The sequence below is a fragment of the Labeo rohita genome, chromosome 19 (genome assembly GCF_022985175.1).
Source record: "Labeo rohita strain BAU-BD-2019 chromosome 19, IGBB_LRoh.1.0, whole genome shotgun sequence".
NCBI lineage: Eukaryota > Metazoa > Chordata > Actinopteri > Cypriniformes > Cyprinidae > Labeo > Labeo rohita.
The window spans coordinates 32,522,353-32,545,871 of record NC_066887.1 but is presented as its reverse complement, the minus strand read 5'-3'; the positions used below and the strand labels follow the sequence as shown (position 1 = coordinate 32,545,871).

Genomic DNA, 23,519 nt, shown 5'->3' with positions numbered 1-23,519 from the left:
AAATATTTGAACATTTCTTTTAAAAAAGTAGCACAATAGTTACTTTCCCTGGTAATTAGTTACTTTTATAATGATGTAACTCAGTAACTATTTGTGAGAAGTAACTAGTAACTATAACGAATTGTTTTTTTAAAGTAACATGCCCAACACTACTCGCTTGGTTTTGGAACAGAGTTGAAAAAAACAGTCTATGCATACCAGGAACAGTGTAAATGAATCTTTTATTTCATTTTCTCTACATCATGCGTTTACAATGTGATGTACCATTGATCCTCCTCCAGTTTTACGTCTTCAACAGTATGTCACTTTTTTTTGAGCAGGAGTCAGTTTCATGTATACCAAGCCAAAAAATGGCACACAAAAATGAAGTAATTACTTTAAAAAAAAAAAAAAACTAATTAACATAACATAGGAAGAAACACACGCCACAACTCTCCTCTACTTTTTTCCAATAAAAGCCCTTTCACATGATTCACGTTCGGTTCCCAAATGCATCAAAATCAATGCAGCGAAGCATCAAACTACAGCATCGTGAGCAGGTGCAATACATTTCCAAGAGTATGTAGTGTTTCTGTCCTCATCAAATGAAAAAAAAAAAAAATCACAGGCATTAAAGATCATATTTGATGTTAAATGTAATTGGACCAATGTGATTTTATAATGCAGAAATAGAAACCTGTTAACCTGGTAAGGACAAACCTGCGCCATATTGTGGTCATGTCAGTTTTAACCTAAATCTTATCGCTTGATTTGAACCTTTTCAAAGAACAACCAACTATTTCCCAAAGATATGCATCTAATGTGAAAATCAAAACAAGATGGAAGATTAACTTATTTGTAAACTGGAACGTCAAATGCATATCATGACATTCAGAGAAAAGTTAGACGTGTCTTTGTTTTGTTTCTCCAATGCATCTAAGCAACGCCAGGACTTTCTGTTCTAATATAAGATATCTGTTACTATTTTCAACACTTCATACTTTTCGCAACCTTGTCAAATCACCCTTTGGCGACATAATCTGCAATGCTTTTCATGTGGAGGCCAAAACATTGCACAGCATTGAAGCCGTGACACGAATCATGTGAAAAGGCCTTAAGAAAACAGGAAGAACTACATCACGCATCAATGGCACTCCTGTACTTCATTCGTTTTCCCAGTATCTTTGTGCAGTAAAGACCTATCCGGTTGAGGCCGAGTAGACTCGAGCTGGGCGAGACCGAACAAAACGTTTCAAAGCAAAGTTATCGTTAGCTGGAAGAATGAGAGACTTAGAGACGAGTATTTCAGGCACTTAGAAAATCTCTCCCCCGTGTCCTTGGCTACAGCGTGCTTCACTGTGGAGTCTGCATTGAGAAACGGCTCTCTTTCCCAGCACAATACAGCGTGTAGAACAACCGCAGTTAGACAAGGCAAAAAGACTAGATAAGTACATTCAAACACGATTCTTTAAAGGGATTTCAGGTACCTTCCTACGCAAATGACAAGCTCTTTATCTACAGTGAAGTCGGGTTAGTGTTCTCCCTAATGTTCTTCTAAATTTCTCCTAATGTTCTGATGAACCGATGTCGAAGCCACGATCAAACGTCATTATTATAACGGCACCAACCTTGGAATTTAATTACCGTTTAAAAAGTTTCATTAAAAAAGCACTTCACTGGATACACAACAATGAAGTTACAATAAAGAAACAACGCTCATTCCACTCACAAAACTACCATAGTGTTTCCAATTTGTGGATATGGTACTAATAATATTCTGATGGCAATTTTATCTTTACATTTTACATTTGGTCCCCCAATCTTAAATGTATATGGTTGCATCCATCATAATACCAAGCTTTTTAAACACTACCGTGGTATTAGATTGAACTGTGCACATGGTACTAATTCATTTTGATTAGCACATTTTTTCCCATATGAATGCTTTATGTTTAGTCCTACATCTTGATATATATATGGTTGCATCCATCAAAATACCATGTTTTTGGATACTGCCATGGTATTAAAAAACTACTGTAAAATAGTATTGCCAATTTATGGACACTGTAATTAAAACATTCTTTTAATGATAAATGTTTTACATTTTACACTTTGTCCCCCAATCTTAAATATATATAGTTGCATCCATAATAGTGCAATGCATTTTAGTTTGTAATTTCTAATTTGGTAATTTCCCAATTAACAATGCTTTACCTTTTACATTTATTCCCCAATCTAGAATATATAAATTTGCATCCATCATATTACCATTTTTGGGACACGAATATAATATACCATAAACATCATAGTATTTCCAATCTGTGGACATGGTACTAATATATTTTGGCTGGCAATATTTTTCCCAATAACCAATGCTTTAAATTTTGCATTTGGTTCCCCGATCTTGAATATAAATGGTTGCATCCATCATAATACCATGTTTCTTTTGGACACAACTATAGTATTTCCAATTTACACAACTATAATATTTCCAATTTGTGGACATGGTACTATTTAATTCTGATCAACAATTTTTCCCCAGTGATTAATGCTTTACATTTTGTCACCCAGTCCTGAATATATATGTTTGCATCCATCACAATACCATGTTTTTTGGACACTGCCATGGTATTAAAATCTACTGTACCATAGTATTTCCAATTTATAGATGCTCACATACTCTGATCAACAATTTCTTCCCCAGTAATTAATGCTTTAAACTTTACATTTGGCTTATATATATGGAAGCGTCCATCATAAAACCATGTTTTTTTGGGGGACTCTACTATGGACACAACTAGAGTATTTCCAATTTGTGGACATGGTACTAAAATATTCTGAATGTAATTTTTTCCCAATGACCAATGCTTCAAGTGTTACATTTGGTTCCCCATTTTTTAATATACAGTACATGGCTGCATCCATCATATTATCGCAATTTTAGACACTACCATGGTATTAAAAACTATCATAGTATTTCCAATCTGCGTACCTGGTATTTATGATCAATGCTTTACATTTAGTCCCCCAATTTTGAATGCATATGGTTGCATCCATCATAATACATAGCTGTTGTACCATAGTATTTCCAATTTGTGGACATGATACTAACATTTTCTGAATTTAATTTTCCCCCCAATTATCCCAATTATCAATGCTTTAGATTTTACCTTTAGTCCCCAATCCTGAATATACATGGTTGCATCCATCATAATACCACATTTTTGGACACTTTTATGGTATAAAAAACTACTGTACCACAGTATTTCCAATTTATGGACACTAACATACTCTGGATCAGAATTTTTTCCCCAAATGATCAAGGCTTTACATTTTACATTTTGTCCCCCAATCTTGAATATATATGCTTGCATCCATAATAATAGCATGTTTTTGGACACTACTATGGTGTCAAAAACTACCATAACATTTCCATTTTTTTCCAATTTGAGGACATGGTACTAATACATGGTACTAATACAGTATTTCCAATTTGTGGGCATGGTACTAACATATTCTGAATGTCATCTTTTTCCCAATGACCAGTGCTTTACATTAAACACTTAGTGCCCAAATTCTGAATACATATTGAATATATATGGTTCTATCCATCAAAATACCATGTTTTTGGACAAAGCCTTGGTATTAAAAACTACTGTACCAGAATATTTCCAATTCATGGACACTTATGGATACTAACATACTCCAATTGGCTTTTCCCCCCAATGATCAATGCTTTAAATTTTACATGTGATTCCCCAATCTTCAATATAAATGGTTGCTTCCATCATATTACCATGTTTTTTAGACACTCCTATAGTATTTCCAATTTGTTCACATTGTACTGATATATATCTTTTCCCAATGACCAATGCTTTAAATTTTACATTTGGTTTCCCAATTTTGAATATACAGTACATGGTTGCATCCATCATACTACCATAATTTTAGTCTCTACCATGGTATTAAGATCTACCACAGTATTTCCAATTTGTGCACATGATACTAATTCATTTTGATTAGGACCTATTGATTCCCCAATTTTGAATATACAGTTCATGGCTGCATCCATCATAAAAACATTTGTTTTGGAGGCTACCATGGTACTAACAGCTTTTGGACATGATAATCATGGAAATACCACAGTTGCCTTGGATCAAGTGAATGCAATGATATATGAAAGCCATCTGAAACTTACTATACCACGATCCCACCGCCTGTTCTGATTTCCTCCTGAACTTGTTCCCAGCATCCTGTTTTCCATTTCCTCACTTCTCCTGTCGTCTTTCTATCCTCTAGCTCTCCCCGGGGCTTTGCTTTGCTGGACTCGGCAGTCAGCCGTAAGAATGAGGCCAGTAACAGAGTGACAGCTGTAATTTTCTGCTCACGACCGGCCCAAATTACTGTACACACACAATAATATCACTAAGCGCTGATGGCCCATAGCGCAAGGGGAAGCTGAAGTTCCTCATCCAGGATGTACATTTTCTGTCCTGGATGTCAAGAGTTTGGATTCAGGGATGGAACCTTACGTTTACGAAAAAACACTGGCCGCCTCGCAGATTACACAATGACTAACACGGGGCTCGGGAGCCTATTTTTACGCACGGTGAGTTACGACATCGACAAAGAGCCTCACAAGTAACGTTACCGACAAAAGACTCGGATGGAGGTATCGACTACGTTCCTCGACTACGGTTCCGAGAATCACGTGACAAGCACCACACCAGCACTGCTGTGCTCTACGACTCAACGATTCACGATTGAATGTGCACGAGTTTTAACGTGAAAACAAAACAGAAAACCTAAAAATGCACAGGCTCACGATAATAGTTTCCGAACGTTGGAAGAAATGTCCCGTCATTTCACTAATAAAGGGTACTCCACGCCTTTTGAAGGTCGTAAAATGATTCGCGATTGTAGCTAATGCGCACATGCCTGGATTATCGTTTGTCTTACAAAACTTGGTAGCATCAAAACATCGTAGGGTTTTTACAAATCATTGGAGTCTATCAACATTTGCACCTGAGATTTGATTTCTCAAAATACCTGTACTGGTCATTAGCACTGCTTAATGATCGACGATCTCTTCCAACTGACTAGTTAAAATAGAAAATTACTCGTGTCAATGTGCCTGAAGACAAGTTCTCGCTCTAAAGGTGGGTTCGGACCACGTTTAGAGGACAACTTCGCGATTGTTTTAATGCCACCTGGACGTCACGTTTAAAAGACTCTCTCTTTCTCGTAAGGACAAAGGGTTGGAAGTGTATCACAAATTGTTCTAAATACATACTCAGAAACAGGAAAGCACATTGGAAAAAGAGAAGACAGGTGTAGTACGCTAGACGACATTTACGATTCGCATCAGATTGATCAACATCCTGGTTTAAGGCCCGCTCTTGCTAAGAATGATAACTATAACGATAACTATATCAGCACCCACAATAACGGACGATAACATATATTATAATTGATTCTGATCACCACCTGTAAACAATACAGTCTCTCTACACTGTTATCATAGTAGCTGTGGTGCGAATGAACCCTGCCCCCGAGACCTACCCGAACCCGGGCCTCTGGCATTGGAGGCAGGCGCACTAACATGGAGGCTAAAGACAGCAGACACTAGTGTCAATTGCTAGGGCTTCTTTTGAGATCAGGAGAGTGAGGTTTACCTGCACAGCACCTACCGCTGACCTCCATTACACTCACCCCCCTAAACCTCACTCCCATCCGGGTCACGGCACCAACATAACCCCCCCGGGTCCTACTTGCACCTGCTCCGAGCGGTACTTGAACCCAGGTCTCCAGCATGGGAGGCAGGCGCACTAACAAGGAGGTTAAAGACTGCAGCCACTAGCATCAGTAGCTAGTGCAACTCTTGAGATCAGGGGAGTGAGGTTTACCTGCACAGCACCTACCGCTGGCCTCCGTTACACAAAATTCCATATACTCTTATAGTTATCGTTACAGTTATCATCCTTGGTGTGAACGGCCCTTTAGTCTCTGGGATCGTGCGATCTTTGTAGCATCACACGACCGTGCTTATGTCCTCCGGTTCGTCCGGTTTCTTGGGCTTGCTGGGAAGCGATTTCAGGTACTCGAGGTGTCGTCTCGCGTCCTCCTGGTTCTGCCGTACATAGTACACAACATAAGAGATAACCATCGCAAACCAGCCGAACATGGTCACCAACATGGCGTAGTCGGTGGTCCGCTTGGCCAGGTTGCACAAGTCTGCATCCACGGCCAGGAACGGCTGGCCCTCCTGGTCCCTCAGCTCTGAACTACGACACAGCACGCGCGTGGCGGCCTCATGGTTGTGCGCCATGCCGCCCAGCGCCTGCTGCAGGGCGCAGTCGCAATGCCAAGGGTTGTTGTCCACCATCACACGTGCCTTCAACCGTGCGAACGCGTCCTTGTGCACGCTAGTGATCCGGTTGTGGGAAAGGTCCAGCACTTCCAGAGAGCCCTCCAATCCAACAAACGCCCCCTCGCCGAGGGTCTCCACGGCATTGTGGGAGAGATTGAGCCTCCGAAGCATCCTCAAGCCATGAAATATGCGATCGGGGACCAGAGATATGTGGTTTCGGTCCAGCTGTAGCAGCTGGGTGTCCGGAGGGACGTCAGGCGGGATCTCCTTCAGGCGCGACAGACTACAGGTGACGTTGAGTCCGTGCGGAGGGCTTTCGGAGCGCTGGCAGGTGCAACCCTTGGGACAGGTGCTGGCAGACGGAAAGCACAGGACCATGAGAACCAGGCTCTGCAGCAGCAGACACATGGGGATGGAGCGCGAAAGCCACAGGTCCAACGGCGTCATGCTGACAGGCAGTCAACATACTCGACGCCCGGGCCATTCACGGGAGCCCCATAGCGGGACCGCGTCGTCACCAAGAGCCGTGGGTCTCGTCAACTCTCATCGTCTGTTTGAGCCTGCGGAGGAAGAAGACACAGTGAACGCATACGCTAACAAGTCGGCGAGCTAATTTATGGGTGGGAATGACACCTCTCCTCCATCACCTCGACAAGAGAATGTGCCACTGAACACTGGGAACATACAGACCTCAGAGAGGCCTGTCAGAAAAACTGACATCAGTGTAACACTAGGCGCTATGTGGCTTACCAAAGCCTAGGGAAAATCTGCTAACAGCTTTGTCAGTGGCTAATGCATGTACATTTTTATGTTTTAGTGAATTCTGAGTAAACATACTGAAAATGACTCTTTGTCTTATAAATTGGTGCACATCTGAGTTTCTATTATTAAACTGGTATATGCACTGCCATTCAAAAGTTTGGGAACAGTAAGATTTTTAATGTTGTTTAAAAAAGGTTATTTTTTACTTGATCAGAAATACAGAACAAAAGTGTAATTTTGTGAAATATTACTGCAATTTAAAATAACAGTTTTCTAATTTATTATATTTTAAAATATAATTTATTCCTGTGAAACAAAGCTGAATTTTTAGCATCATTACAGTCTTCAGTGTGACATGATCCTTCAGAATATATAATCTAATATGCTGATATCTGATATATTATTATCAATGATGAAAACAGATTTAAGATTTGCTTAAGATTTTCTGGGACTTGGGTGACACTTTTTTTCAGGATACTCTGATGAATACAAAGTTAAAAAGAAGAGTGTTTAATAAAAACAGAGATTTTGTGTTACAACATACATTAGCATTCACAAATTAGGGATCAGTAAATTCATACTTTTTTTCAGCAAGGATGTGTTAAATGGATAAAGTGACAGTAAAGACTTACATTGTTAGAAAAAAAAATCTATTTTGAATAAATTCTGTTCTTTTTATTTATCATAGAAACAAATTATATTTTAAAGTATATTAAAACAGGAAAACCATATTAGAAATTGCAATAATATGTCACAATATTACTGTTTTTTTTTTGTATTTTTGAACACATAATTGCAGCCTTGATGAGCATAAGAGACTAACATAAAAAAAACTTACTGATCCCAAACTTTTGAATGGTAGTGTGTGTGTGTGTGTGTGTGTGTATATATATATATATAGAGAGAGAGAGAGAGAGAGAGAGAGAGAGAGAGAGAGAAAGAGAGAGAGAGTAATATTGTGAATTATTATTACAATTTAAAAGAACTGTGTTCTATTCAAATATATTTTAAAATGTAAATGTAAGATGTGCTGCTCAAGAAACATTTCTTATTATTAACAATGTTGAAAATAGCTGTGCTTACACGTGATGCATGTTTTTTTTCAAGATTTTTTTGAAATAGAAATCTTTTGCAAATTTAAATTGTTTTTACTACCACTTTGAATCAATTTTATTTACCTTTGCTGAATTAAAATATACATACACATATATATATATAAATATTATATTGGCCACCCTGCGCTATAAACATTGGGCTTTGAAAACCCCTATTGTTTGACCACTAGTATTTACTAGTAATTTTTTTAATTAAAACAGATGTAATTTCCTGTATAATTTGACAAACAGGGCCTATAACAGAGCATTCACAATTCAGTACAACATTCAGTAATCATAACTCATCATAAAAACCTTGTACGTTTAATAAAACTACATGCATGCAAAAATCTGATTCACAAACTGTTTTTAAGATGCATTTAGTGTCAACTTCAACAGCCTTGTTGTTGTGCCTGATACTGTTCTAATTTTATTAATAAATTACATAATACATACATAAAAGAAGTCCACTTTTAGAACAAAGATTTACAGATACGCCCTTGTCATCCAAGATGTTCATGTCTTTCTTTCTTCAGTTGTAAAGAAATTATATTTTTTAAAGAAAACATTTCAGCATTTTTCTCCATATAATAGACTTCTATGGTGCCCCCAAGTTTGAACTTCCAAAATGCAGTTTAAATACAGCTTCAAACGAAATTTACTTGAATAACGCGGAATGTCACGGAATTCGTTAAAGTTTGCATGAATCAATTAAAAGTAGGTCATTACACTTAAATCAAACCGCAATATAGACTAATATCTGTAAATATTACGCCACAAAAATACCATTTAAATGTGAATCCTGCATGTTCTGTGTGTCTCTGTTTTAATGAATGGAGCAGGTGAGCGGGTCTGTTTACTACACACACTGAAGTGATCCTGTGACGCTCGCGGTGATTTCAGTGTCTGTCGTCTCACTAAATGAGGACATAAATACATGAACAATATCTGCTGAGAGTCACTTCATGAGCATTTGACTGTTTCATTTAAGGAAAAGTTGCGTTATATCATACACACACAGAAATGTAAAGGTAGACACGGCAACCCGTCAAAAAAAAGTGGGTAGGCATAGTGCCAGATATATATTACTACCATTACTGCTACTATTAAAATGAAACAAACATTATTTTTTAGGGTATAATCACACATTTCTTTCTTGTTTTAATTTTAATAGTAAATTCCCCTTTGTTTGCCAAAAAAAAGTTTGCTTAATTTTCAATAATTAAAAGATAAATGAAAATGTTTTATGCCTTCATTTGATAATCAGAACATTTTAAACATCACAGAATTTCTGAGGGTAAAAAAACCTTTCATAAGGCTATTTTAAGAATAAATTTGAATAAATTAAGTATGCATTCAAATAATTAGACATGCTATAAAACAAAATTTGGTAATAAAACAAATGGTGAGAAAAAATAAAACATTTCATAGGGCCCTAAACATGTCATTTTTGTTAAACCTTTATTAAATTGATGTGAAATTGTATAAGTTTCATGATTTAATTAATTAGACATGCTTTTGATTAATAAAATTTAATTTAACCATTAAAAAGGAGTTTAGAAAAATTAAAACAGAAAAAACTGAATCCAGAAAAATTAAAATGGAAAAAAAAACCTGAATTTGGATTTAAACTGTATTTTTTTCATAAAAATACGCGATTGTTTCGCTAGATAAGACCCTTCTTCCTTGGCTGGGATTGTTTACAACCTCATTTGGGATTGTTTGAAGTCGCATTTAAACTGCATTTTGGAAGTTCAAACTCGGGGCACCATATCAGTCCATTATATGAAGAAAAATCCTGAAATATTTTCCTCAAAAACATAATTTCTTTATGACTGAAGAAAGAAAGACATGAACATCTTGGATGATGAGGGGGTGAGTACATTATCTGTCAATTTTTGTTCTGGAAGTGTACTTCTCCTTTAAGTGTAGTTATCTAAGGGATAATTTACAGCCAATCAGGCATTATTGTAAAAATAAACCCCCTCAGATTTACACAAAACCTACCATTGACCAAGTCAGGGTTTATTTATTAAACAAAAATATTTTACCCCTCAGTAGATCAATAAGTGAACAACTTCAGTTCCAGACAGCCTGACTGCAGTTTAACTACTTTAAGCAACTAGTCACACAAACTAAGCAGCAGCATCATGTATACACTCATTAAGACAGTTAAGGTCATCTAACATAAACCGGTTGTATTACAGGCAGGGAGGCAGAGCTATAATTAACACAGAGCAAATGCCGCTCGTTTGCATACAGTACATGACGCCAATCACAGATTGATGTAAACAACTGAAAGGTGAGAGATAAAAGCAACTGGAAGTCAGCATCACCTGCACATTATATTTATACATATATCAGCGGACTGATTTAGCTAAGCAAAAACATGCTGGTTTAACAGAGGCATGCACATCTGGACCTTTTGTTTGCATCATGCATGTGAAGCAGTTTCTAATTTTAGAGCTGAAAGACAAATGCAGATCAATCAATAGTGATGTAAAAATAAGTATCCCAGGAGTCCTGACATGACGTGCTCAGTGACTGTTCACTAGAGCTGAGTCGAGTGTGTTTGTGTGTGTGTTGCCTGAGGCTCTTGAGGGCCAGTGTGGACTGACTGAGTGACTCTCAGGCCCTTGTCCGGCTGATGTAATGCGTGCATATGCCACATGGGATGTATGACGGCAGATCTCATGCGTTTTGGTGCAAGCTATTACAACTGACAGGTCATCACAGGAAATGAGATGAAAAAAGTCCCTCATAAACTGTCAAGAACTAACTACTCTGTGAAGTGAGACGAATTCTAGATGAATCCTAAATGCAATTAAATCCAGAAGGCAAATACAAATGGGCCATTCCGTGTCAACTCAACCAGAGGTCCCCGGCTCAAATTTTTGATTTTGCTAATATTTTTTATGACGAAAGATAGACATGTATAGTGATGAAAGTCAAAATATTGAATGTCATGGATGAGTATTTACTGAGTAACCCACTATTTTGTAGAGGGGTCAAAATGGCAAGTTTCACCTGAGACTCATCAAATTACAAGGGGGTAAAAATGACTTCAGAAAGATGGCAGTATCATAATGTTATTTTTACACAGAGATTGGTAGGTCTGTTAGTAAAATATGTTAACTTTAGCAGTCTTTGTTGCATTATGTGTCAATGATGACCATTCAAAAATGGGGAAACAGCACTTTCATGTTTTTTTTTTCTATCTTGTAAACAAGATACAATTCTAATTTGAACATTTATTAATTCTTTAGAAATTGTTTTTTAAATAAATTAAGTACTGGCTGTACACAAAGTGACACACATTTGATTTCAAACATTGAAAGGTCATATTCAACAATGTATATTTGAGCACCACTGAGATCCCTATATTTCTGGGAATGAACAATGTAGGGCCTTGAAAATGTTGATTTCGAAAGAAAAGTTAATTAAGAACTACAATCTAAAATATTATTCTGATATCTTTAATACTTCTTGAATTATAGGCACGCACACTTTGGAAAAAGAATATTTATTCAGACAAGGTATGTTTAATCCAGTTGTTTTGACAGAAGGAAACGAGATACATCTCTAGTTTCAACATTGTTTGTTCTTCAAACATTCCTCTTTATAAGAAAAGAAGTATCATATTTATGCAAAGTGACCAACATTTGCCTTACTCTGCCTGACCACTTAAAATGAGTGCATTTTAACAGTTTACTCCTGGAGCCATATTGGAATTTCAATATGTCTGGAACTGAAACAAATAGGACCTTAAAAATGAAGAAGCCAAAAGGAAAGTTCGTTCAGATCCAATATCTAAAAGGACATTAAAGGAGAAGTCCACTTCCAGAACAACAATTTACAAATTATTTACTCACCCCCTTGCCATCCAAGATGATCATGTCTTTCTGTCTACAGTCTTAAAGAAATTATGTTTTTTGAGGAAAACATTTCAGGATTTTTCTCCATATAATAACCTTGATTGGTGCCCCGATTTTGAACTTCTAAAATTTAGTTTAAATGCAGCTTCAAAGTCTAAGTTCATCATCTGTGTGCTCCAGCTCAAAAAGGTAGAGTATCGCGAAAAATTCAATCTTATTTTCTCCTACAACTTCAGAATCGTCCGACATCGTTGTACCTTTTTGTTTGTAAACAGCGTTTGACTTACTTGCACTTTCTAAGTCTTTGCGCATTCGCTTTGCAAACACTGGGTCTGTAGTTCCACCTACGTTCAGCGTGACCTTTCGACGTGATTCAATAGTACGTGAACGCGCATCCCAGAGCCTGTGCTACACAAGCTTTTGTGCTTAAAATGTACACTAATTTTTATTTTCAGAAAAAAAAATTACCAATCGTTTCGCTAGATAAGACCCTTCTTCCTCGGCTGGGATCATTTAGAGCCCTTTGAAGCTGCATTTAAACTACATTTTGGAAGTTCAAAATCGGAGCACCAATGAAGTCCATTATTTGAAGGAAAATCCTGAAATGCTTTTCTCAAAAACCATAATTTCTTTACGACTGAAGACAGAAAGACATGAACATCTTGGATGACAAGGTGGTGAGTAAATTATTTGTGAATTGTTGTTCTGGAAGTGGACTTCTCCTTTAAGATATCTTTCAAACTTCTTGAATTACAGGCATGCAGAAAAAGTGCTTGAACGTTCTTGAAAAGTGCCGTTTCCCCATTTTTAAATTGTCACCATTGGCACATAATGTAAAAAAGATTGCTAAAGTCAACAGATTTTACTAATAGAACTACCAATCTCTGTATAAAAATAACATTATGATGCTGCCATCTTTCTAAGGTCATTTTACTTCCTATGTAATTTGAACATTGCCATTTTGACCCCGCTCTACAAATGGATTACTCAGTAAATATTCATTCATTTACTATTTTGGCCTTCTTCACTATTCATGTCTATCTTTCTTCAGAAAAAAACATTAGCAAAATCAAACATTTGAGCCAGGGAAGTTTTTGAAATTTGTTTGACTGGACACGGAATGGCCCAAATAGATGATATTATGACACGGCTCTCTGGAATGATCCTGATTGGTCAATCGTGGCATTCAGCTGTCAAATCTAATGCTTTAGAGCCCGCCCACTTTTTCAGTTTTAAAAGGTTTTTTTTCCACTAATTTTACCCATTGGGATTTAAAAAAAAGTCTTGGTTAAATTGTTATGAGCCATTAACCACACCAACCAGCTTAGAGATGATTCACAACCTTACGAACCTTGCTACAAGACTGTGTACGTCAATGAGGAAATTGATGCAAATGACATAATTGAATTTGATTACATCATTCACCTTCCCTGCTAGCTTTTAGGCATGATTTACTCAACGCGACTCTCTGACTGGTGGAATTTTCTCTGCAGCATCATGGGTAATGTAGTTTTCCATTTTCACAACAAATTCATGTGTTAAATACAATGATTTTTAAAATAAGTTAAAATAATGCAAGCAGACAGCTTCAACAAAAGCATATACCATCGATTAACAACCGCTGAGCTCACAGTACATCAGTCTTTACAAGTTTACGAGTTATTGTTAAAAATCAATTGCCCTATGGAGAAAATTAATGGGTTTTTACTTCCAGAACCCGACTATCGCACTGTATTTCTGATTAATGACTGTAGCCCATGGCAACAAAACATAAAAGACCACTCATCCAGGAAACTGATGTTTCCAATAAAGCTGTGCTCGTATTCTAAGTGGTAATCTAATATAATCATTTCCTCTCGAATCAATAATCCATCCCTATTTTTTTATGTGTTTATCCGCCTCACATAACGGTCCTGATCACACTGTCTGGGTTTATTCTGCCATTACGATGTGCTGATTGTATATTATCCCTTACTTATGAACCATCTGGGCTCTCTGTCAGCATTTGTTGTTTAAACACGGAAGTGCAGTTACTTATGGAGAAGCATGGATGCATCTGATAGTTTGAGGTTTATGGTCCGTATGAGGTTTGAGGTTTATCACCATGTTAGATTGCTGTACAAGACCGTAGCAGACCTTTTTTTTATGTTTATTGACATGACAAAATAATCTGGCAGCTGTATACTAAATGCTAACAGTGGGATATCATGTAGGCAACAATATTTTACAGTTACGTTAAAAGGAATTATAATGTGATTCACAGTTTTAAATACTAAAATACGACTACATTAAAATAAAAATAGATTAAAATATGATTACATTAAAATTACATTTACCAACCAATTTCCAAAAAAATGTATTAAATTGAATATAAATAACAGTTACAGTAAAGGTAAGTCACACATTTTTCTACTAAAATAAGATATATATACATTTTTTTGTCTTGTTAAATTACTAAAAATATTCATATAATTTAATATAAATACAGTTATAGTAAAGGAAAAATTAACGTGGTGATTCAAATATTTTATTAATAAAACATAATATATTAAACTAACAAATATTAAAATATGATTATAGTAAAATTACAAATATTGTTAAATTAAACAATTTATATAATTTTATTTAATATAAATAAACTGTAGGAGTAAAGGAAATTAATATGGTGGTTCACGGTTTTAAAATATGATTATACTAGTAAAATATAATTATATTAAATTAAAAACAGATTAAAATATAATTACATACCAAAAATGTATTAAAATGAATATAAATAAACAGTTACGGTAAAGGTGAGTCACACATTTTACTACTAAAATAAGATTATATTAAAATAAAAATATACTGAAATGACATATTTTGTTAAATTACCAAAAATATGTATGTAAATTAATATAAATACAGTTATAGTAAAGGGAAATTTATGTGGTGATTAAAACATAATTATATTAAACTAACAAACATATTAAAATATGATTATATTATAATTACAAATAAATTAAACTGTACGTCAATGGAAAGCTATTTATTCAGCTATATATAAATATATATAAGTCTCAATGTCATAAAATTTATCCTTATGACTGGTTTTGTGGACCAGGGTCACATATGATTATATTAAAAAGACAAATAGTTCAATTAAACAATTTACACAATTTAATGTAATATAAATAAACTGTAGTAGTAAAGGAAATTATTATAGTGGTTCACACTTTCAAAATATGATTAAATTTCAAAAATATGATTATATTAAAATAAAAACTGAATAAAATGATGACATTACAACTGACAAATATATAAATAGTTACAGTAAAAGTGAGTCACACATTTTACTACTAAAATAAGCTTATATTACAATAAAAAATATTTTGAAATTACATGTCTTGTTAAATTATTAAAAAATATGTATAGAATTGAATATAAATACAGTTATAGTCAAGGGAAATTCATGTTGTGATTACAACATAATTATATTAAACTAATAAATATATTAAAATATGATTATATTATAATTACAAATAGTTAAATTAAACAATCTACATAATTTAATGTAATATAAATAAACTATAGTAGTAAATGAAATTAATATGATGGTTCACACTTTTAAAATGATTATATTACTATTAAAATAAAAATGCATTAAAATATGACTATATTAAAATTACAAAAATATATCATTTTATGTAAATGTATCATATTATTAAATATAACTTAAAAACATTTTTCACATTAAGTTAATCAAATAATGTCGAAATTCTCTAGAATTATTTTTCTTTTATGCCAAAAATCATTAAATACATTTAATTTAATGTAATATAAAAAACTATAGAAGTAAATGAAATTAATATGATGGTTCACACATTTAAAATATGAATATACTACTATTAAAATTAATTATAATAGTATACTACTATTATTATTAAATATAATTTAATTTTTTTTTTTTTAGTTTTTCACAATAAGTTAATCAATTAATGTCAAAATTCTCTAGAATTATTATATATTTTCTCATTAAAATGACCAATAGGAAAGGTTTAAGCAGACTTAAATGATTGGAGAAGTCAGTCATTTTACCATTCAAGACCCCTTTTTTAAAGAAATGCATGCATTGATTAATTATTCATAAGATCAATAACATGCATTTAGAAAATTGGCAGGGTGACTTTTGAATTCAAGCCAACTTTAAACATTTAAAACTTCCATTCAAGATGCACTCTCTTTGACAACAAGCAATAATGTTGTATGTAATTTGCTTCTGGTGAGCATCTATTATCTATTATTATTCTAAAGATGTGTATTTACTAGATACTGGTTAAGAATGAAATAAATTGCAGATGCTGTTGGCATTACGAGAATATTACTCATCATGAATGGAAGAGTCGTAATTAGGCTGACATCAGGTTTTAATATTAAAACACATTGATCCAGATTAACAGGCAGAGCATGGATCTAGGTCACAGCTCTAAGAAAGCCAAACAGATTGTAAAGCCTTTACCATTATTACCAATGCCATCATCATAACACATTAAAGTTTATAATGTGAAGATTACGGAGCTGGGGAAAGAAAACATAATGGCTTTTGCTCGCAATGATTCATTCATTCAATATAGCTTTGAATCTGTGAAAATTGTGTTTGCCTGATATTTTATTCGATTTCCACACAAGCAATGTCTGGTGGAAAAATTGTACACATAGTTCTTTCGATGCATTTTATTTCTCAGTGGGCTGAAGGATTAAAAAAGGAAGATGTTGCAGCACGAAAAGTCAAAGATGGTGTTTAGACAATATTGCTCAGTTCAAACAGCAGATCTGAATCTGACTTTAAAGGCGTCTCTTGTCAAATTTAATAATAATCCAATCAGATATGAGCAGCATCAGAGCTTTGATCCAATGCATTATCCCTGATTTAATCCTAGTGGCTCTGGCATGAAATCTGACCCTTCCGGTGTGATCAAAGGGAACATCACCTTCTCCCAGCAATTTCACAACCAGACAGCATCTCAAAGGCAGGTCTAAATCAGAAAGCTAAGTGCTGAAAATAACTTTTCTCGACTTGTAAAGCAACGAAGAGCGATCTCACAGATTACCGCTCCACACCCTAGTGAATGTGAAGAATCATGATTGCATTCAATAAACATGATTATTAGTTCCATTACGAGAGGCGAATCAATAACTGCAAATAAGTTGCTCGTGCACGGCTGCTTTAGATAAACCAGACATGCCAGCTGCACCGCAAATCCAAACGGCACAATAAAAGCCATCAATGACCTGTCAATTGCTATTCAAAAGGTGCATGTCATATGAAACGGTGCAATAATTCACACCAGCTGACGCACGTACAATCGGCTCATTTTACACCATGTTGCATGCTGTTTTCAGCATGCAAAATGCATATGTGACACAGACGAATGCATGTCAGTCTCTATCATGTGTGTTTATGTGCGGCTGAGCAACAGGCGACATGCGTTTGTCTCTTACCTGCGACAGAAACACTCATCGATCGCCGCATCCGTGACTCTCACATCCTCAGGGAATCATTCAAACATATGATGTGACGCTCTCGCTCGTTATTTCATGTGAGCTCTCACATATTTGGAGATTGTTGCCTGATGTTCGTGGCAAAAGCCACGGGAGTAACTGGGAGGGGTTCGATCGCTCCGTGGTAGTGGCGTCCGAATCGCGAGCGAACGGTTCTTTTGAACCGATTCCTTGTAGTGATTCAGTCGAGCCGATTCGCAGCGGCGTTTGTAAATCTTGTGCAAACAGGTGTTTCACTAGCCTGATCCAAAACGTGGATTTTAGGAATTATGTGGGTTATTTTACGATTTCAAAAGCACCGTTTCAATACTTTTTATGTAATATTAATATTAATTATTATTGTAAACAATTTTGTTTTCACCCCAGTTACTCACAAAGACTGAGTTCAAGATGTACTTTTCAGGAGGGACATTATTTTTCATGTTTTAGACAGTAAAATTAGCCTAATAACAACAACACGGCATTTGGGACAATTTATTTAGCAACCGAAAACTCCCAGCTAAAACAATAAACTGTTACAACAATAACAACACGTAAAATTGACTTACAGCAACACTTCTGGTGATCAAAACAATCTGAGAATGTCGGTTTACTGAAACGATCCAAACGAACCGATTCGCTAAAGTGAATCGTCCTTCCCAAGAGACCGGATTCTCTCGGTAACGCGCGCGTAGTGTGTGCGTGCGTGTGTTTTTGAGTATCTCCAAACTGTTTCTGTCATTTTCGGCTTCAAATAGTCAAAATTAGTCTTGCTGAAGGATCCCACGTCAATATGAAACAGGAAATCCGCCTAAAACACGTTTTGAGATTTGTGAGATGTGTTTATGTTCTCAGGTTCTCTGACGACTCTTATAAAAAAAGTACTGTGGTGGTACCATGGTAAAGTAATTTGATGTTAGAGCTTTAATTGAATGTTGAGAAAAGCAATATATACATGTAATGAATTATTTTTATTATTGTCATTATTGCTAATTTAATGTGATTCAGTTTTACCTTGGTACTGTACCAAGGGTATCAAGTGATACTATATATTACTGTACCTTGCCTACATTGTACTGCAAGGCACTTTAAGTAGGGTATAGAATATAGCTATGGTTTATTAAGTCAGTTTCTCTGTAAACCCTTAAAATGTTGACAAAAATGTATTGAACACTAGGCATTATTACACAGGACAAAAGATTCAGTTCATTAAATACACGTTGATCACTATTGGGGCACTATATGGGGTAAGTTGTCACATTGAATCCTGACATTAAATATAGACTACTATAGGCATTTCAGCAGAATTTTACATTAAAATAAGCTGATACCATTACCATGTTACCACAATGGGGTTTTTGTAAAAGGTGTTTTTCAGTGCTTGAAAAATGCCTTTCTAATGGAATATTTACAAAAATTTTCAACATCCTTTCTGCACACAACAGCAGCTTTCTATTACTATTTTTTAGGGCATTTGAGCTGAAAACACAACTCAGCGCAGAGGTTAAATCTGAACAACTAAATGGCTGAAGCTTCAAACTCCAGCAGCGACTGACACGTGAGCCGTCACGAATGTGCCCTTGGAGAGGTTTTTAACCTCGGGATACTCCAGGTTGACCCTGTCCTGTGAGTCGCCAACAGCTAAATGACACATTAGTAATATGAAACCACTCATGATCAGGCATAATCGCTTCAGCTCCACGGTTCAGTAACTGTTTTGATAGTTTTACTGTAAATACCAGCAAGCGGCGTGTTTAATGCACAACGAGCTGTCTCAGTACTCATTCAATGTCATACAAACCCAACAATTAGCGGCGCTGTCCTTGACAAACACTGTCTGTCTGTGACAAAGGCAGCTCATCTGTTAGAGAAGCTTGCATTGCACCAAAAATCAGTCATTGTAGCCAATTAGTCAACGTATAGGTGATTAAACGCAGTTATGATGGAATAACATCCATCAGTACCAAATGAACTGAAGATCCAGTTACTGGTTCTAGATAGCTGTTTAAACCAGCTGATCTTTCAAACCGGGGTCTTAAAAACCCAATAAATCAAAAATGTTTTTTTATCCTTTTGAAAATAATTGAGTGTTTCATGCACCTTACACTTCTTTGTCAAAGCAGAAAGGGTGTTTTGCAGCACAGTAAACGGGTTTGTTTGTGACACGCTCAAGCTACAGCTGCAGTATTATGGCTTGATATGATTTTCAAGACTCAAATTGGCAGGTTGCCCGTGTAGCATGTAATTTAGAGTTTTCCCTCCGCTCCCGTGCGGCATTGATACATTGAATTTGATTGGCAAACAAACAAACAAACCAAAGCAAAACAAAAGAACGGCAGACAAATCCAAACTGCTCCTTCATTAATTTGCAAAGGGACTGATTTGGAACAAGACATTTACATTCCTGCTTTTGAAAGGTCATGCTTTGTAACGCTCATTTGCATACTAAGTGGCTAATTATTTTTGCAGCCAATAGGCAGGTATGTGATGGTGTGTGAAGAGGTGGCCGGTCATCAGTCTTTGACTTCATCCAAATACAATCACTGCTGAATGGAGGCCACACACATCAGATAGTCTATGTCAGTCAATTAGCCTAATTAGGTCTAATAACAACACACATCATGCTTCTCATACAGACCTGTCACACTCATGCATACACATACATGTACATGCAGTTTCTCTCTTTGGCTGTTTGGAATGACACTGCCATATTACCCAGACTGCAGTTTGCATACCATGAATAGTATGCACATTTTGTGCTATAATCATCTACTGTTCCAGCTAACAAATATGTGTTCTAAAAATGTTCTGTTAATGGTAATTCTGAATGTTCTGTGAAAGCTCAAAAGTCCAGTTTTTTAAATATTTTAAAAACATACAAACAATATAGTAAACATTCCATTTTAGAATTTTGCAAACAATATGATTTGTTACTTTTGAATGTTCTCTGAACATGTACTCTGTATTCTGAAAAAAGTAGCAACATTAAATAAAAAAACAAAACAAAACATCCAACTATAACATTTCAGAAAAAGGTTCCATAAATGTTTTTAATTTTTAAATGTTTTCCATAAATGTTTTGGAAATGTTTTTTCCATAATTTTTTTATGCTAACGTTTTAAGAACATTATTAAAAACCAGATTACTCTGAATGATTGTTCTGTTAACATTACTAGATGAACTCTTGTTAATAATTTGAGAGAAATTTTTCAAAACATTTGCCAAAGTTCTGAAAATGTTCCCTATTACATCTGCAAAATGGTTTAGTAGCATAGTATAGAACAAAAACACACTGCAAGAAAATATCTACATCACATTTTATTCATTTAACAGATGCTTTTTAAGCGAATTACAAATCTCTGTGTGCTTGACGAAGTCATGACGAATGAGGTAATACGAATGAATGAATCCTTTTTGACCTTTCGAGTTTTACACAAAATTAGATTAAAATTCAAAATAAATGTATTTATTTCTGTGATAACTATATTTTTTTATCTCCAACAGTTTTTCATAAAAACACATATGCCTGAAAGTTACCATCCTGACTCACGTCTACTGTGTTTTTTTTACACAGATACACAAACATGTACTAAACATACGGAAACATGCTATAAACATACTCAAACACATTCTAAACATATTCTAACATACACAAACAAGTTCTAAGCATTCTTAAACATACACAAACACACTCTAAACATACTCAAACATACACAAACATGCTCTAAGCATACTCAGACACACTTTAAAAATACTCAGTCATGCTCAAACATGCTCCAAGCATACTCTAACACATTCTAAACATACTCAAACATGCTCAAACATACACAAACACGCCCCAAGCAAAACAGTTTGCAGTGTCAAATATTTCAAACAGTAGTATGACAGATATTTACAAAGAAAAGCAACTGACAAATGCTTTTTAAAATGAAATTTAAAATGTGCATTTAAAAATTATTATTTTACAATATTATTGTTATAACTACAATTTTTAAATTACTTAAACAAACAGTTTTAAAGTTGTCTGTTTATATTCCAGTTTTAAAAAGATATTATTTTATTTTATTTACCTAAATTTTAAAACATACGTTCAAAAGTAAATATAACTATTAATTTGTCCATTTAAAAATGTATCTATTTAAATTTTTATATGTGAATTCTTTATAAGTTTAAATGTCACTCCTACCTATTGAAAAAAAAATATACTCCAATAATCTTTTCTTTATTTACAACTTTGAAAATATTTTACAGTGTAATGTCCAAGTTCAGTGCATTGGCTTTTGTTTAATGCAGCACGTTACTGGCACTCACTGAAATAAACATGCAACATAGCGAAGTTATGTGAAAGCAATGTAGCACACTACATTTTGAAACATTGATTGTTGAATTCAGCAAACTGCTTCACAAACTATTTTAAAAAAATATGCAGCACCACATGACATCACTGTACAGCGAATATGATGCTTGGATCAATATGCCCATCCAACATCTCTGCTGAGTGTTTTAATGGCTACATTTCTGATTATTACATTGCTGTAGAGATGTGATACGTGCTTCTACTTCATCTGATGGTTTGCACTCACCTCTAATAGGTGCAATAAATAGCTTTTTTCCATTTTATCGCTATGAATATTGCATTACTGTTTTCACACGATGTTCGCAACCTCCCCAAAGGAACATTTTCAGCACGCAATGTGATTTAAATGTTTCAGATCTCATCCGACCCGCTTCTGACCCCTGAATTATTCCGATCATTTACAATAATCCTCTGCGGCTCTGAGGTGACCTTTAAACTTAGTAAAAGGTCATGCTGATCAATGCAGAACATGAGCCGTGTCACACATCTGACCTCTCGGAAAATATCTACAGTCCAAACCATCAATGAGAGAGATAAAACGCATGATAAAAGTGTTATTTATTCTGCCATCATCCATTGATAAAAAACGGAAAAAGGCAGCAGACAATATGTGTGAAATGGAATAATGCTACTGCTTATGGCAGAGTAAATATAATATGATAGTATAATAATAATATAATATAATATAATATAATATAATATAATATAATATAATATTTCTGTCTTTGTACTGATTTTTTTTTTCTTACAGTGATGGTTAAAATAAAACAAAAAATAATATATAAATCAAAAATAAAATAAAATCAAACATTCAAACAGTGTTGTATATTATTATGCAAGACTTCTGCCACATGATCTAACTACATTGCATGTTTATTTCAGCAAATGCCATCCATTTGCAATCTCAAAAATAAGTAAACATGATAAAATATGATGTTTTGATGGGGTGCATTAAACAGAACCAGGGTTTACAATAATTATGACACATTATGATTATGCATATTGAATCATCTGTGTTTGTTTTGGTTGCAAATTAATGCAGGATGAGCCCTGGTGAAACATCCCTGAATAATTTTGCTATTTTTGTTATTTTGCATTTTTAATTTCATACAAAAATGTCTTATTTTTGTGGTTTGGTCAAACAATCTGTCACAAAGGAGATGTTAAAAAACATTGATTGGTTTCCCGTTTGCTTCATTTCTCATGCTAGAAATAGAAGGTCAAGTAAAGCGCACTGCGTTGTGGAATATGTTTCACAATAATAAACTTGGATGGCAAATAAAAAAAGCAAGTGTTCAAGTTCAGAACATTCTCATTAATAATTCTTCCTTTGACTTTGGGCGCTTGTAATTGTGTTCGATCTGGTTCACTGGACCCAATAATAATGCATTATTGATGATGACAGTCTTTATGCAGGCTCTTCCTAATGGAGCGGGAAGGTAAATGTCCACCATGGGTCCCAAAGCAACTTAAAAGACTTCAAATGCTCTCAGGAAGAAGCACTATCAGTAATAGATGCTGCACTAGGGCTCTTCCTGAATAAATCTGCAAGCAAAATAAAACAG

At 35.0% G+C, this 23,519-nt stretch overlaps 1 protein-coding gene across 2 annotated transcripts; it reads right to left on the bottom strand.

The window, feature by feature from the left end:
* Positions 1-202: 202 nt before the first annotated feature.
* lrrc3b (leucine rich repeat containing 3B) lies at positions 203-17,740 on the bottom strand. Of its 2 annotated transcripts, XR_007829870.1 has the most exons (3): positions 17,559-17,740; positions 5,897-6,909; positions 203-5,665 (listed from the first exon to the last, which is right to left on the bottom strand). XR_007829870.1 is itself a non-coding variant. In XM_051137547.1 (2 exons), the coding sequence occupies exon 2, from the start codon at positions 6,794-6,796 to the stop codon at positions 6,011-6,013; it is 786 nt and encodes a 261-aa protein (XP_050993504.1). In that variant the 5' UTR covers positions 6,797-6,909; positions 17,559-17,740; the 3' UTR covers positions 203-6,010. The 2 variants fall into 2 exon arrangements, 1 of the variants encoding a protein (XP_050993504.1); XM_051137547.1 differs by having other exon boundaries at positions 203-6,909.
* Between the last annotated feature and the right edge of the window lie 5,779 nt (positions 17,741-23,519).

Bases quoted from the DNA above. Each gene is read 5' to 3' on its own strand.
- lrrc3b (XM_051137547.1), bottom strand. From the start codon at position 6,796: ATGACGCCGTTGGACCTGTGGCTTTCGCGCTCCATCCCCATGTGTCTG.